Source organism: Castor canadensis, chromosome 12 (genome assembly GCF_047511655.1).
Source record: "Castor canadensis chromosome 12, mCasCan1.hap1v2, whole genome shotgun sequence".
Lineage (NCBI taxonomy): Eukaryota > Metazoa > Chordata > Mammalia > Rodentia > Castoridae > Castor > Castor canadensis.
Genome location: NC_133397.1, coordinates 31575880 through 31592790, shown reverse-complemented (window position 1 = coordinate 31592790; position 16911 = coordinate 31575880). Strand labels below are relative to the sequence as shown.

The window sequence follows — 16911 nt, the reverse complement described above, 5'->3', positions numbered from 1 at the left end:
GATGGGAAGATCATTGTTCCAGGCCAGCCTGGGGATAAAAAGGTCAAGAGACCACCAATCTCAACAGGAAAAAAGCTGGGTATGGTAGTGTGTGTCTGACATCCTAGCTATGGTGGGATTCATAAAATATGAGGGTCATGACCTGGGCAAAAGTGAGAGTCTTATTCCAAAATAACCAGAGCACAAAGGGCTAGAGGCATGGCTCAAGCAGTAGAGCTCCTGCCTGGTGTGAAGCCCTGAGTTCAAACCCCAGTACCACCACCAAAAAAAAAAAAAAAAAAAAGGATTTAATAAATAGATATAATCAGTAATTTATATTTAGATAATATACAAATTAAGTATTTAATAACATTAACCAAAATAAACTTGTGGTTGTTATTTTTGTAATACTTAGCAACTAGTTTTGAAATATATAGGGTAAACTGAAAATTATGAAGTATGAATTAGAGGGTGTTTTTAATAAGATGTTGATCTTTAGATATGTTTATGTAGTAATCTGCCCTATGTTTACAACTTGGAAAGAATTTGTACAAAATCTTTCGAATATTAGAAGCATATTGTTAATGTGTAAAATAACAAGCCAAGTGCTCTGTAATAGGGCACTTACAGTTTAGTAATCAAAATGCAGAGTTCATGCATTTTCAAGTCCAGAAATGCCTAAGAAGAAAAGAGGTATTTAATTATAGTCCATAATTTATTATTATGTTATATTCTATCATTCTGTATTATTTATTTTTATTATCCGTTGATTTACAGTGAATGCAAAAAATAAGAAAGAAAACATAATAATATGATTTAATCTTACAGTTATAGATTAGCTGTTTGGCTTAAAAAAAATCCTAAAAGCAGAATTAAGTACAATGATTAAGTCAGTGATTTATAGGCCAGAATATATTCTCGATTAGTAATTTGATAAGAGATCTATAGTTCAGGGCTGGTGGAATGGCCGAAGTGATAGAGCGCCTGCCCAGCAAGCATGAGGCCCTGAGTTCAAACCCCAGTACCACCACCAAAAAAAAAGTGAAATCTTTAGTTCATATTAAGTATATTAAATACATTTTAATTATGTATTTAATACATGTCAATTCTTGTGGATGTTAAAAACTTGTGGGAGGTGACAGCAAGGCAAATAGGAACTTGAAGGAATATTTGATAAGAAGTTCTAAAGCTACTTTCCTTATTGATCCACTTTTTGGTCATTAATTTGATAATGATGCCTCAAGATATTGGAATATTCGAAGAATTGAAATAGCAATAATAACAACAAAATAATAAAGCAACAATGATAGCTGCTTACATTTGTTGAATGTGTACTAGAGGCAAGATATGTTTGATTCTTTATATATGTTGACTTTTAAGATATCATAATTCCTTTTAAGATAGGCACATAGCCCTTTCACAGATGATGAACTTGAGACAGAAAAGTTGAGTGTCTTTCTTGCCAGTGCTACATAGTGACTGGTGGAATTGGTATTTAAATTCAAGTCTTTTTGCTCTTCAGTTTTTTTTGTTGGTGGTGGTGCTTTGTTTGTGGTCAAACAAACAATGGATCAAACCCAGGACCTCATGCACAGCAGGCAAGCACTTTTATCACTGAACTACATCCCCAGCTCTATAATTTGTAATACTGTGGATTGTTGTTGTTTAAAGTCATATTCCTAGAAACAGTCAAATGTATATATTTTGGTATTGTCATGAAGTTATTAAACAGTGTTGTAATGTCAGTTCAGTACTTAGTTATATAAGTTTTCTAATAAGTAATAATTTGCATAGTTTTTATCATTTAGATATCAAGTGTTACAAATAAAAGTACAAATTGTACAGACTAAAAAAATTCACAATTCAATTTGTCCATATCCTCATTTTGTGTTTCCAGAAGCAGTAGTGAATGATACTAGTAGTGAAAACAAGTCAGGGGCAGCAGATATTGCAGCAAGCCAGCATGTGATGGTCTGTGCTCTGCAGGAGCTTGGGAGTCTGGTACAGAGCCTAAATGCCACTGCTTCTCCTCTTATTCAGGAAGCATCTATAGGTAAGACATTCAGTTACTTGCTGAAATATTTTTTCACTGTTTTTTAAAGTAATAGGTATGATTGATACTTAACTCCTGATTTTTTTTTGTAATTAGTAGTATATTATTTTATTTTTTTATTTGGTGTTACTGGAGTTTGAACTCAGGGCCTTGAGCTTGCTAGGCAGGCACTCTACTATTTGCACTACTCTGCCAGCCTGTAATTAGTAGTTTAGATTCACTGGGTTTTATTTAAGTTAATTTTCATTGCAATAGGGAATATTGAATTAAATAGTGAAATAAAGTTTTGGGAGATAAACCAAAAACTGTTAGGGGAATTGTTTGTAATAATTGATTAAAATTTGTTGAAGAAAGAGCTGGGGTATAGCTTAGTAGTACAACACCTGCCTTGCACATTTAAGGTCCTGGGTTTCATCCCAGTACCACAAGAAAGAAAGGAAAGAAGAAAGAGAGAAAGAGTGAAGGAGAAGAAGAAAAAAGATAACCACTAAAATAATGTATTAGATTTTTGGACTGGACATGCACCTCAATTGGTAAAGTATCTGCCTAACAAGCAAAAGGCCCTAAGTTCAAACTCAGTACCACAAAAAAGGGAAAATTTGTTGGAAGATTTTCATTTAATTTTACATCAATTCTTATATTTTATTGGATATAATTGTACTATGTTCTTTGTAGAATATATTCCTTTAAATTCCTCTACTGTTTATAAATCATGTATGTGGTTTTTCTTGACAAAGCTGTGAAACCATCTGTGTGAAATCCTGGTGATTATTATTTTAATTACTATGTTACACATAGTTTTGTTTTGTTTTGTTTTTTTCTCTGAGGTACTGGAGTTTGAACTTAAAGCCTCACCCTTGCTAGGCAGGAACTCTACCACTTGAGCCAAAAGTGGTACCTATACATAGTCTTTTGATTTCTGAAACCATTTTATTTCAGTAAAGAGTAATTTTTTGAGAATTTCTTTTTTAGGACTTTTGGAGATTGTGACCTCAGTGCTTCTTCATCCAAGCATGGCTGCTCGACTTGCTGCTGCGTGGTGTTTGCGCTGTGTGGCTGTGGCTTTACCTTTCCAGTTGACACCATTTCTAGATAGGTGTGCAGAACGGCTCAACAACTTGAAGACTTCCCCAGAAGCTGTTAGTGGATACAGTTTTGCCATGGCTGCTTTGTTAGGTGGAGTTCATCAGTGTCCTTTGGGCATTCCCCATGCCAAAGGAAAGGTAAGGCAGAGTAGAGGTCCTATCCTAGTTTTGTGAATGCTCTTAGTGAGTATTCTTTATTGGAGCACTGCTGTGTTTAATGTTCAACTGGGTGATCAAATGACAATAATTTTATTACGGTAATGTAGAATATAATGTTAGTAGGTCCTAATTAAAATTGGATATTTAATTCTGTTATAGGAGTAGTAGGTTTTGTCTGGGTATAGTATTGTGTTATAATTTATTTTAGAGGGAAAATAACCTTATAGCAGTTATTTAAATCTCAGAACTTTTCTTTCAGTTTTTTTTTTTTTTCCATTTTTGTGACTGGTTTGTCTAGTCTGGTCTGAACTCCTACATTCAAGCAATCCTCCTGTATTAACCTCCTGAGTAGCTGGGTCTTCAGGTAGACACTACTTTGCCTGGTGTTCTTTTAGTTTTCAGAAATAAAAATTCCCACTGCTATGTTCAAAGATGGTAGAATATTCTATTGCCATACTTAGCATTTTGACAATATTTAAAAATTAAATGGTTTGAATTAGTTTTTTTCCCTTTGTTTCAGCTATACTTTATACTACAATCATGGTTTTCTTTTTAGGATAAGTATTTATATAAATACACCTAAAACTTTCTGTCATCAGACTGGGACTAGATTTTCAAAATCTTTCTTTTTTTTGAGCCCCCGGTCCATTAATTTTTATGAGTTCCATAGTTACTACTTGAGGAATCTAGGATTTCATGTCCTTTTTCATTATGGTTGCTTCCTTATTGATTATCTTTTTTGAAGTCATTTTTCTCCTGTCGTCTTCACACTATTTTTATATTTCACATTTGCTCTGATTTTCCAATTCTTTACTCAAATTAGTCCTCTTGCTTTTTCCCATACTTTTTCAGCTCCTAGGCCTTTCTTACATGAGAATTTATTGTTTACCTGTACCAAACTTAAATCTCTTTGTTTAGAGACCCAATTCAAGTTCAGTCTCCTTCCTTCAAAACTACTTACTTGCATGGAATGGTGGTACATGCCTGTAATCCCAGCACTCAGGAGGTGAGGCAGGAAGATTGCAAGTTCAAAGCCAACCTGAGCTACATAGTCCTGGTATCAACAAAAACAAAAACAGCAATAAAAACTTTCTCTTTATTAGCCTTTCCTTTGTTGACCATTAATACATCTGTACTACTGTTTTGTCATTTAATCATATGTTGCCTTCCTGTGTTTTCTCTGTCTAAACTGTAATTTTCATAAAATTAGCTAAAAGACAAGTGTGCTAATTAATCCTAACAAGAGTGAAGTAGATACTCTTATTGTTCCTATTACAGACACAACTAAGGCAAGGAGGTTAGGTTTCCCTGGGTCAGAAAGCTAGTCAGTTTCAGAACCCAGGCATCCTGGCTGTAGAGTTTACTTTAGCCTGTACCATTCTGGATATTTCAGTGTTATCTCTTTGAAAACAGTTTAATAGTAACAACAGAAAAAGACAACTTTTTTGAAATAAAACTGCTAATTATCCGTTTTCTTATTTGATTTTTTTCAACTTGTTTAGCTTAAAATCTAAACTTCTTTTGCAGATGGTAGTTAGTATTGCTGAAGATCTCTTACGAACTGCTGCCCAAAATAGCAGGCTGTCTCTACAGCGCACTCAAGCTGGATGGCTTTTACTTGGAGCACTCATGACTTTAGGTACAATTACTCTATAACTATCAGTGGACTATAAAGGAAATATAATTTAAAAATATTAAATCTCACATTCTAGACTTTAAAAGGGGTTATGAAATGATAAAGATGTTTCCCCCTCATTTGGTGGCAGATCTCTTACAGTAATTTCTACATAAGTACTTTTAATGACCAAGTTTGTACCAAAGTTTCATCTTTATCTAAATAGCCATTGCCTCCTTGATGAGCTTAGGGCTAATCAAAAAATATTGAGAGTATGGGGCAAATCCCATTCTCTAATGAAGTCCCCATTTTAAGAGTGAGAAAGTCAATGTTTAAGCAGTATTGCTGGTGTTGCTTCTAGGGGGTTACCTTTGTGTGCTTCACTTTCCTAAGTGCTGTGATAAATGTTAGATATGGGTAAAGTTTAGAAACACATTGTGTCATTGTGATGAGACATGTCCACTATTTACTTTACATGTTTAGTTTCTACTACAAAGTGTGCATGTGCTACAAAATTATTCACTGTTAATAAGCATCTATCTATGGTGAATTATATTTTGGCCTGGTTCTCTAAAGAAAAGTAACTCTTCGAAAAGTTCATGTCAAGCATGTAAGTGGTACATCAAATGAATTATTTGGCAATGTAAACACAGGTTCTTAGTGCTGAATATATTGTTTGTATAGTCAATTAACCACATACAATGTCCCCAAAATGGAGGAGAATATACTTAAATAGGTGTATGTTTATGTACAAATATATCTATGAAAAAGACCTAACAGAATGTATCCTATGTAGAGTTTATTATTGACAATATGCAGTCAGCTGTTCTAAATATATTTTGGATAATTTTAATTGCTTCTTTGTTTGTTTATATTTGGTACTAAAAATTTTGGTACTTTTAATGTGATTTTTTTCAAGTATAATATTTTTGATATATTGTTAAAAAATAAGGTGTTTTTATTATGCTTTACTAAATACTTACTGGATAAAAGCATTTTGAAACATTAATTTTAGAGATGAAAAAATAGAGTGAAATGTCAGCAATATTGTAAAGCTGTGTGGAGCTCACTTTCTTTTGTTTGTAATGTATGTTATATACATATGGTTTTGTGTATTTTCTTGTTTAGGACCATCTGTTGTTCGGTATCATCTGCCAAAGATGTTGTTATTATGGCGAAATGTTTTCCCTCGTTCTTTAAAGGAGTTGGAGGCCGAGAAAGCCCGGGGTGATTCTTTTACCTGGCAGGTAACTTTGGAAGGTCGTGCTGGAGCTTTATGTGGTAAGATTTGAAAGAATTGCATTTTCAGAATATTATATTACTAAAATATTTGCAAGTGAGAGAAAATTGCTATTTCAACTTTTTATTTTAATACCTAATGATAAATTTATAGACTTAGATTTAGAAAGAAACCTTATAAATTAACTCCGATTTCCTAGTAGTAGTAAGCTACCACCACAGCGATAGCTCAGGATTGCTATTTTGTAATAAAAATGAAACTGAGACTCTGAGAAAATAGTTAGTGTGGTGGTTAGACAGGAGTTAGGGTAGGCCTTTTTATTCCCAGTAGTTGCAGTCTTCATCGGTCAAGAAAACACCAAGTCACCATGTAAAAAAAAATCCCATGAGTATTTTCGGGAAAAAGAAGCTCAGGATTGCCAAGGTTACTGAGTTTGCAGGTAGTCTTTTCGGAATGAAAAAACACCTCTTTTTCCTCCATTGTTATCAAATCTGCAAAGGTTGATGCATTGCTGTCATCAACATTATAATGTTGGATACAGTTGTTTTTGCCTGGGAGGTAGCAAATTACAGAAGAAGCTCAAGTCTTATTTCATCTGGGAGCTAGAATTTCACTGTGTCCATGTTATCTCAGGGTAAAAATGCTTCCCCCAAATTGGTAGATGCCGCTAACCAAGTGGCAGAGCTTGGTTTATGTATAATCAGGGTGGCAGGGCAGGGTGGCAGTTAAACTTGAACACATATGAAAGGTGTTTTGGTCTTAGCTCTATTGTTAATGGTCCAGTAAAGATATTTCCTTCCACCAGACCATTCTGTTCACTTCTGGTTCTCTCTGAAACCTGCACTCCTTGTAGTCATCTGAATTTCTGTGGGATTATAGTCTTCTGAATACACATTCACAAAAATCTCCCTCACACATATCTTCACTCCTTCCATTTCTATTGTCTATCTTTCTGGCCTTTTGGAATGATTTTTCTCTGGAGTTGTTGCTGGTTTTTCTTTTGTTTTGACATGGTTCCAAACCATTTTATAATGGTCAAAAATTGTAGGTGCCTTTTGTAATTTTATGTCTATTCAGTCTCATAAAATCTGCTCTAAATCTGACTTTTTTTCTAAAAAAAATTTTTGTTTAGCTATGAGGAGTTTTTTTTTTTTTTTTTTTTTTTTTGAGCACCAGTTTGGGCTTTAGTATTCAGTCATTGCCCAGCCTGGTAAGATGTCTCACACTGATTTTTTTTTTTTTCATTTTTCTTTTATTATTCATATGTGCATACAAGGCTTGGTTCATTTCTCCCCCCTGCCCCCACCCCCTCCCTTACCACCCACTCCGCCCCCTCCCTCTCCTCCCCCCTCAATACCCAGCAGAAACTATTTTGCCCTTATTTCTAATTTTGTTGTAGAGAGAGTATAAGCAATAATAGGAAGGAACAAGGGTTTTTGCTGGTTGAGATAAGGATAGCTATACAGGGCATTGACTCACATTGATTTCCTGTGCGTTGTGTGTTACCTTCTAGGTTAATTCTTTTTGATCTCACCTTTTCTCTAGTTCCTGGTCCCCTTTTCCTATTGGCCTCAGTTGCTTTAAGGTATCTGCTTTAGTTTCTCTGCGTTAAGGGCAACAAATGCTAGCTAGTTTTTTAGGTGTCTTACCTATCCTCACCCCTCCCTTGTGTGCTCTCGCTTTTATCATGTGCAGCTATGAGGAGTTTTGTTGCACACTGTCCTGAGCTCCTAACTGAAGATGTGATTAGAAAATTAATGACCCCTATTGAATGTGCCATGACTATGATGTCACAGTAAGTAAACAATTTTTATAAGTTAACATCCTATTTTATATATTAATAAATAAAAATTTTATTTAGAATATTTTATGCTTCCTTCTAGAGTTGTATCGGAAATGTATGAAACTTTATTTTTGCAGAGGACTTTAAAAATTGTGCTAATTATGGGAATTAAAATACAATTGTAAAGTATTTCTGCTACTAACATTAAAGATCACAAAATAAACTGAAAATGTGTGATACTGACCATTGTACTTTGACAATACATCAATATGTCACCAAAAGATATATTGCTAAATGTTTATAAATAATGCTCATTAAGTAAGCTGATTCGCATCTGTGTTTTTGATATTTTAGCATTCCATCTGTAATCAAAGCCCACGGAGCACATCTGAAAGCTAGTGCAGCAATGGTCCGTTTAAGACTTTATGATATATTGGCTTTATTACCTCCAAAAACTTATGAAGGTAAATAAAATTTCAGTATGTGATAAAAATTCTTCAATATGCCTTTCTGGTTTCTCACAGTACTTAAGGAGTTCTGATCAGGCTCTCCCATTGACTCACTTTGCAAAAGAAAGCCACCATATCCTTTCCTTCATGTAGTAGAAGCTCACATTTGTTAAGGATTTACTGTGTTCCAGTTCCCATGCTAAGCCTTTAATGTATATGAGTTTCTGTGACCCTAATTCAACTTATGAAGTAGTTATCCCCATTTTATAGATGAAGAATCTCAGATATGAAAAAAAAAAGTAATTTGCCTGAGTGTTAGAGCTTGGTTTATGTTCAGTGTCTATACTTTTAATTACCATACTAAACTGCTTCACACATATAATAATATAGCCAAAAATTTAGGGATTTGAAGGGAGAATAGTAATGTACTTTGCAGAAATCAAATATTGTCTAAAGTATTAAACCATTAATTTCTCTCTAATACAACTACACCCAAGAATTTGCGTATGTTTCTGGTTTAGTGTTTCACTTTATTGGGCAATGAACAATAAATATCATGTAACAATACATATAAGAGCTGTCTTCTGAATGTTTTGGTTACTTCAGTTTCAGCTGAAGGCATGGTACAATAATAAAAAAGAAAGTACCAATATTGTATATAAAACCAGCATTAAATATTTAATGTAATTTTTTAATGGGGGTGGTGGTATGTACATGAAGTCCCAGTTACTCGTGAAGCTGAGGCAAAAGGATCCTTGAGCCCCAAGAGTTTGGGGCCAGCTTGAGCAACTTAGTGAGACCCCATTTTTTCTTTTTTAATTAACACAGATTTTTAAGAAAAGGGAATAGGGACTTATTTTATTCCTGTTGACCATGTTGCTGCTCTTTGTGAGCAAGGATTGTAACTTTCATAAAAATTATTTTTTTTAATCTGATCTGAAGTTCTGTGTTTTAGGATCTTTCAATGCACTTCTTAGAGAACTGGTAGCAGAATTTACTTTGACTGACAACTCAGCCAACACAACTACTTCCCTCCTCCGATCTCTCTGTCACTATGATGATAGTGTTCTTCTTGGTTCATGGCTTCAAGAAACTGACCATAAATCAATTGAAGACCAGGTAGTAAACCATCCAAGGGAAAGTAATGCTAGCTTAATCTAAAGCAATGACCCTATTATATATTGTCATTTTAAAAAACAATATTGTGTCTAAGATTTAATTGTCATTAAGCTTTTTTAGCCACTTAAAAATTGCATCTAGGCTGTAGATAAATGATGAAACAAGGTAAACAGCAGTAGTTAGAATTTGGCAAATTTTCTTTATTCAGTATTCTTTACATTTAGATATTCTGTAGAGGCTGTAGCAAAAATCAGCTGTTTAGGTTTCTGGTGTTTTGTAATAGGTTGGAAAGGAATGAGAGTTAGGGGTTGAGGATTTAATACCTCTTTGCCCACTGATTACATTTTTTTTCTATGTACTTTTTAAAAAGAGAGATTAAAATCCCTTTTGAATAATTTTTGTGGGCTTAGTTATTGCTAATAATGTCTTGCTTACACATTAAGGTATATTATATAAAATGTTTTAGAAGAAGTCTTTTCTTAAAATCCTATTAGATGTTACTGATGGTGACTTTTTTTTAATTGGCCAGATTTTTGTCTGTCTGTCTAAAATTTAGATACAATCATTCTTTTTAAAATTGCCTTTACTTCTGCCCTGCTCTATTCTTTATATCTAAGTAAGTGAATTTTCTAAAGTTGATTTTTAATAATTTTTGTTTCATACTTGCAGCTCCAGCCAAACAGCGCCTCTGGTAGTGGGGCTCTGGAGCATGACCCTTCCTCCATTTATTTACGAATACCTGCTGGAGAAGCTGTGCCTGGTCCTCTCCCTCTTGGAGTTTCAGTCATCGATGCCTCAGTGGCTCTTTTTGGTGTAGTGTTTCCCCATGTTTCTTATAAACACCGGTTAGTATGAAGTCAATGGAGTAATTTTAGTCAAATACAAATTTCATTCTACGGTAGATTTTCCCATCCTAGTTAATGCCACAAAAAAATGAGCTACTATTTAAACAACACTATCAAATATTTATTAGCATAATTGATATCTACATGATAAAAAAATTGCATGCAAATTTCACAGAGTTTTATTTAAGATTTGACCTTTTTTACTTAGCATCTGGTAGCCTTTGTTTTGTGACCATTTTTTCTCTTTCTTTTGTAATTTAATTTTAAAAAATTTTATTTTTATTATATTATTGTTTTATTTATTTTGTAAGCCTTTACTCTTATTGTTGTACTGGGGGTACATTGTGACATTTATAAAAGTGCTTACAGTATATCATACTTAAATTCACCCCATCCATCATTCTTCTTAATCCTGTCTCCCTCCATGGCCTATGTCTTGCACCACAAAATTTTTATTATAATGGTTTGTTTGATAGTTTGCAAGCTATGTCTTCAATTAGGTATATCAGTTTACTAATTCTGTTATTGGGCAATGGTATGGATGAGAAGGTTATTGTCTGTGAGATGGTTCAAATCTGGAACTTGGGAAACCAAGATACCAGGTTCCTTTTTGTAACAGAAGTATTTTGGTTATATTTTATATCCACAGTTACCATTAACATCATTCTGCATATTTGTAATCTTCTAAAAGGGAAAGGAAAAATGAATTCATGCAAGACCTTTGCAGATAACTTAGAAGTTTTAGACTGGGCGTAGTGCTCAGATCTGTAATCCTAGTTACTCAGAAGGAAGCTCTAGAGAGGACAGTGGTTTACAGCCAGCATGGGCAAAAGTTAGTGAGACCCTCATTTCAGTCAGTAAGCCAGGGGTTATTGGCACATGCCTGTGGTCTCAGCTATGTGGGAGGTATTAAGTAGGATGATCTTGGTCAAAGCTAGCCCAGGCAAAAACCAGACCATACCTGAGAAATAACTAAAGCAATAAAAAGGGGGCTGGAAGTGTGGCCTCTAAGAAGTGTGAGGCTCTAAGTTCAAACTCCAGTGCCACCTAAATAAATAAATAAAAATACTGTGTTAGTATGTAAAAGATAATGTCTTTAAATACGTAGGTTAGTTTATTAATTGCTTTTAGTTTGCTTTTGATATTTAGATTTAAATATGAAATTTTACCTTAATAGATATGTTTAACATTTGATTACCACATAAATGTTAAAGAACATTAAAGGTAAAAAGAACTTATAAAGCATCTATTTAATATCCTTGTTTAAAATCTAAGGAAATGTAAATCTAAGAGTTTGTGGTTTTCCCAAAGTCATACAGCTAGTTGTGAGAGCTATAACGGAAATCCAGTATTGTCTTAACTCTCTGTGATCATTTTTGTGGAACAAGGTGAAGCATAAATAAATAAACTATTAAAATTGACATAAATTCCAACATTGAAGGAATGAGTGAATAAATACACAAAGTTGATAGGCTAGGATACTTTTTTTTAAATAGATACGATGTTTTAATATCAGAAATGTTCATGATCGCTTCTTGGCAGAAGCCGAGAATGTTCATGATACAATATTAAAAAGTAAAATAAATTGACTAAAGTACTTAGAAGAATGTACAGCTATACACAAATACATATGTATATGTATATAGATAAGATTAAGCCCTTAAAAGGAAGTGTACCAGAGGGAAATGGGTTTTTTTTCAAGGTAGTGACTTACTCCCTCAGTAGTAACTTCTTGTTAATGTTTTGAAAATTAAATGGAATAAATAGTTTTAATAAGGAAAAGTGGTTTTTCTTTGTTCTTTGCTACTCTACCAGCCCTGTTTTGTGGTGGGTTTATTTGAGATTGGGTCTTGTGAACTGTTTGCCCAGGCTGGCTTCAAACCATGATCCTCTTGATCTCTGCCTCCTGAGTAGCTAGGACTACAGATGTGAGCCACTGGTGCCTGGCCAGGAGTCTTGTTTTTAAATAAGCTTTTTTAAAAAAAGTTACATATTTAAGGTTAGATGCTGGCAAATGATAGTCACTGGTCATATTGCAGACTTTATGGATACTCTATGTATGTACATGTATGTAACGCCTGCTTTCTCAGGCATAGCATATATGGGTCTACATGAGACAAATGTAGTCCTTTAACCACCCAAATAACTGGAGTTCTCAGTAAAGGCTAGGTTATGTCTTTTTGTGAGGTTCTAAAAAAAATGATTTGTCTTGAGACCTGTGGCCTATTATAAATGGAGCTTAAGTCTTAATAGTGACTCTTGAGAGGTTTTGATTTCCTACTTTAGGTCATAGTTATTTTAGAACAGTACTAAGTCCAGCTTTTCTGGATTCCTTTGCTCTACTCATTTGTTTTTAGAATAATGGTTTCATTCACTTTTTTAGCTGAATGGTCTAAAATTGCCATGCTATCTTTTTCTTTCTTTCCTTCTTTCCTTCCTTCTTCTTTCCTTCCTTCCTTCCTTCCTCTCTTGCTCCCTCCCTCCCTCTCTCTCTCTCCCTCTCTTTCTTTCTTTCTTCTGTCTCTCTCAACTCTCTTTAAAGAAATACAGAACTAAGTTCTTCAAAAGTAGTGGCACACACTTGTAATCTCAGCATTAGGGAGTCTGAGGCAGGAGGATCAGAAGTTTGAGGCCAGTCTGAACGATTTTGTGAAACTTTGTCTCAAGATTTAAAAAGGTCTAGGCTATAGCTCAGTGGTAAAGTGCTTGCCTAGCATGTGCAAGGCTCTAGGTTTGAGCTCCAGTCCCAGCAAAAACAAACAAAAAACCTCACTTCTAGGTTTTTATATTTAAAACACTGACCAAAGCTAAATCTTTATTTGAAATCTAATAGTTTCTGAGGTAAGAGTATTAAATAGTTTCTAGGTAAGAGTATTAAAAAAAAGTTATGCAACATTTTTGTTTCTAACCTAGAAATCACCCACAGTTCCAGGGACTGTGACTCACTCCTGTAATCAGGAGGTAGAGATTGGTAGGATTGTGGTTCAAGGCCAGCTTAGGCAAAAAGAAAGTTAGCAAGACCCTATGTAAATGTGGAGAATTGAGGTCCACGCTGGCCCTAGCAAAAAAGTATGAGACCCTACTCGATGGGTAACTAAAGCAAAAAGGGATATAGGCTTAAGTGGTAGAGTGCTTGCCAAGCACAGTTGAGGCCTGAGTTCAAATCTCAGTACCACCAAAGAAATCATTCATAGAGATACAAAATTAATGGTTATTATTCCATTTAAGAAGTCTTGAAGAAACTGGATGTGGTGGTGCATGGCTGTAATTCCAGCTACTCAAGAGGCCAGGGCAGGAGGATTGCAAGTTTGAGGCCAGTCTGAGCAACATAGAGATAATCTGTCTTAAAAAATAGACCCCCCCCAGAGAGGTGACCCAAACAATGTATACACATATGAATAAATGTATTAACAATAAAAAAAAAACCCGAGAAAAGCAATTTTGAGCATCTTGTTTTAGTCACCTTTCTATTACTATAACAAAATACCTGGTATAATTAACTTAAAAAGAGCCAACTTATTTTGGTTTACAGTTTTAGAGATTCCAGTGCATGATTTATTGGCACCATTGTTTTTGTTCATTGGTGAGGTAACACCACCTGGTAAAAGTGCATGGCAGAGTAAAAAATGCTTTCCTTGTGGCTGGGAAGCAAAGAGGGAGAGGAGAGGGCTAGGGTCCCTCTGTCCCTTTTGAGGGCATGCCTCTAATGACTGGAAAAACTCTCATGTGGCCCTGCCTGTTAAAGTTCTACTATGTACCAATACTACCACCCTGGGGATTAAGCCTTTAACACATAGGCCTTTTGGAGACATTCAATATGCAAACTATAGCACACCTTCTATATGCCAGGCATTTTGTTGGACACTGGTTTTAATATTAAACACCACTGTAGTTATAACCTACCTTTGCTAATTGTTCCACTTAATTAGCTACATGATTATATATTCAGGAGGAGGAAACATGGTTTGGATCAATAGGAATGAACCAGAGATAGCATGGGGCATTATTTGCTAAACAATTGGTTTATAGTCTTACCTTTGTTTTTTGAGTCATAGTTGAATAAAAATATCACCAGTGTGATCTTTATCCTTTTATTGTAGATTACAGATGTTGGATCACTTTGCTGAATGTGTTAAACAAGCCAAAGGTGTCCGCCAGCAGGCTGTGCAGCTTAATATATTTACTGCTGTTCTTAGTGCACTAAAGGTATTTGCTTTTAAAATATAAAAATGCTGAAATAAGATGTTAATGCATTTTAATATACAACGTATCTTAAAATTACTATGTTTACATTTATATGTATATGCACTCGATAACATTGCTTTTATATTAGCTTAATAAGATTACTAGAAACTTTAATAAGACTCATTGTAATTAAATAAGTATTTTATATTTTCTTAAAGCTAAAGTTCATATTTCCACTTGATCCTCAAATTTTACAAGTACCAGTAACTTCTTTTGGAATTTTCAAAGGTATCTGATTAATTAATCTGATTTTCTAATAAAGGTTAACTAAACAAAGCTTAAGTTTGAGACTTGGTTCTATGATTGAAAGACTATTGCTTATAGAGATTGTTTTCTAGTTTAGCTACTCAGTAGGCTTATGTTTATTGTTTATTCCTTTAACTTTTTTTGAACTGCAGTTTTTAATACTGTGGAGTAGAATAGCAGGCTTTTTGCCTGGCTCACAGAGTTCATGTATCATACTATGCATCCTTTCATAAAGTATTCGAAAGCTTATTATATTATTCAGAAGTAAAATTATTATCAGATATTGCTCTAAAACAAAGTGGTAGCAAATACAAGTGTTTAAATAAGCATATTTTAAGTTATTTTTTTGCAAGCATCAGGGAAAAGGAAATTATGCATTGGTTACAGAAATAAAGATTTGTACTACTTATGTAACCATTAGTATTTGCCCTCTTTAGACACCAGCTGAGCTTTTAAGAAAAGAAATGAGGTGGTCATGGTCTGCCCTACTGGTTGGGAGAATAGTGAACTATAATATTGCTGTGCAGATTTTACTTTTCTTCATAGATATACTAATGACTGTGCTGTAGTTAACTTTCCCTCTGATACCACGACTTGGATTTTTAATGTCAAGTAAGTGAATTAAATTTCACAACTGTAAGTGTACCTAGAGCAGAGATATTACCATTTGGTATGATGAACAAGCTATCAACATTCAGTTACTGGTTGTTTTTTTCTGAATTTTCTCTTTGTATATTGATTATACTCAATACATAATTCTTTTGTCAAATTTTTGTACAGATGAATAAGTTTCATATTCATCAGGGCTCTTCTTCCCTTATAGTGATAAATTTCAGATAAATAATGATCAATTTAATAATACAGAATCCTTCATATACAAAAGCAATCTTTAAGTATTAGTCTTTGGAAGAAACTCTGCCAGATTCTATTGACTATGTTACTTATTGTGTTCTGAAATCATATTCAGGAAAGTGATTACCGTCAGTTTAACAGGTACTGTTAAATTGTGACATGTGAGAATTGAATGAAGAAAATAATGTATGAAGACATATATATATATTTACAAAGAGTGCAACACATTTTTCCTTTGAAGTGAATTATGAACTGTCATAATTATTATTTTTTAAATCAATGCAGGGCTTAGCTGAAAACAAAAGTACTTTAGGACCTGAAGAAGTTCGTAAATCTGCTCTGACACTGGTTATGGGTGCTCTTGACAACCCAAACCCCATATTACGGTGTGCAGCAGGGGAAGCTCTTGGAAGAATGGCTCAGGTTGTGGGAGAAGCAACTTTTATTGCTAGAATGGCTCAATATAGCTTTGACAAGTAAGTGAGTCTTTAATAACAAGTAAGTTTCTCAACTAGGCAAAATTCTCTTTTAAGTAATCAATAATTGTTAACTGGACAATGTGTTTTCCATATGGTGTAGCTTGTGACAGTATTGTGTGTTTTTTCACAATGATCTCAATGTTTAACTCAGTGATTGATTAAACTCTAGAATCGGTGAATGGTGTCACGTACTGGTTCTTTGGTTTGGAGAGGAGTTCTGTTTTTTTTTTTTTAATTATTCATATGTGCATACAATGCTTGGGTGATTTCTCCATCCCTCCCCCCACCCCCTCCCTTACCACCCACCCCGCCCCCTCCCTCTCTCCCCCACCCCCTCGATACCCGGCAGAAACTATTTTACCCTTATCTCTAATTTTGTTAAAGAGAGAGTATAAACAGTAATAGGAAGGAACAAGGGTTTTTGCTAGTTGAGATAAAGATAGCTATACAGGGAGTTGACTCACATTAATTTCCTGTGCATGTGTGTTACCTTCTAGGTTAATTCTTTTTGATCTAACCTTTTCTCTAGTTCCTGGTCCCATTCTTCTATTGGCCTCAGTTGCTTTTAGGGTATCTGCTTTAGTTTCTCTGCATTGAGGGCAACAAATGCTAGCTAATTTTTTAGGTGTCTTACCTATCCTCACCCCTCCCTTGTGTGCTCTCGCTTTTATCATGTGCTCAAAGTCCAATCCCCTTGTTGTTTTTGTCCTTGATCTAATGTCCGCATATGAGGGAGAACATACTATTTTTGGTCTTTTGGGC

General features: G+C 34.5%; 1 protein-coding gene across 3 annotated transcripts in view; it reads left to right on the top strand.

Annotated features, from left to right (window-relative positions):
* Heatr5b (HEAT repeat containing 5B) overlaps positions 1-16911 on the top strand; it is a 93461-nt gene that overhangs the window by 18223 nt on the left and 58327 nt on the right. For all 3 annotated transcript variants that reach the window (XM_074049508.1, XM_074049509.1, XM_074049510.1), the window contains 10 exons: positions 1877-2032; positions 3005-3255; positions 4804-4915; positions 6020-6172; positions 7827-7926; positions 8269-8378; positions 9319-9482; positions 10152-10327; positions 14428-14533; positions 15956-16146. In XM_074049508.1, the coding sequence (XP_073905609.1) occupies positions 1877-2032; positions 3005-3255; positions 4804-4915; positions 6020-6172; positions 7827-7926; positions 8269-8378; positions 9319-9482; positions 10152-10327; positions 14428-14533; positions 15956-16146 (1519 nt within the window). The remainder of the gene's footprint in view (positions 1-1876; positions 2033-3004; positions 3256-4803; positions 4916-6019; positions 6173-7826; positions 7927-8268; positions 8379-9318; positions 9483-10151; positions 10328-14427; positions 14534-15955; positions 16147-16911) is intronic.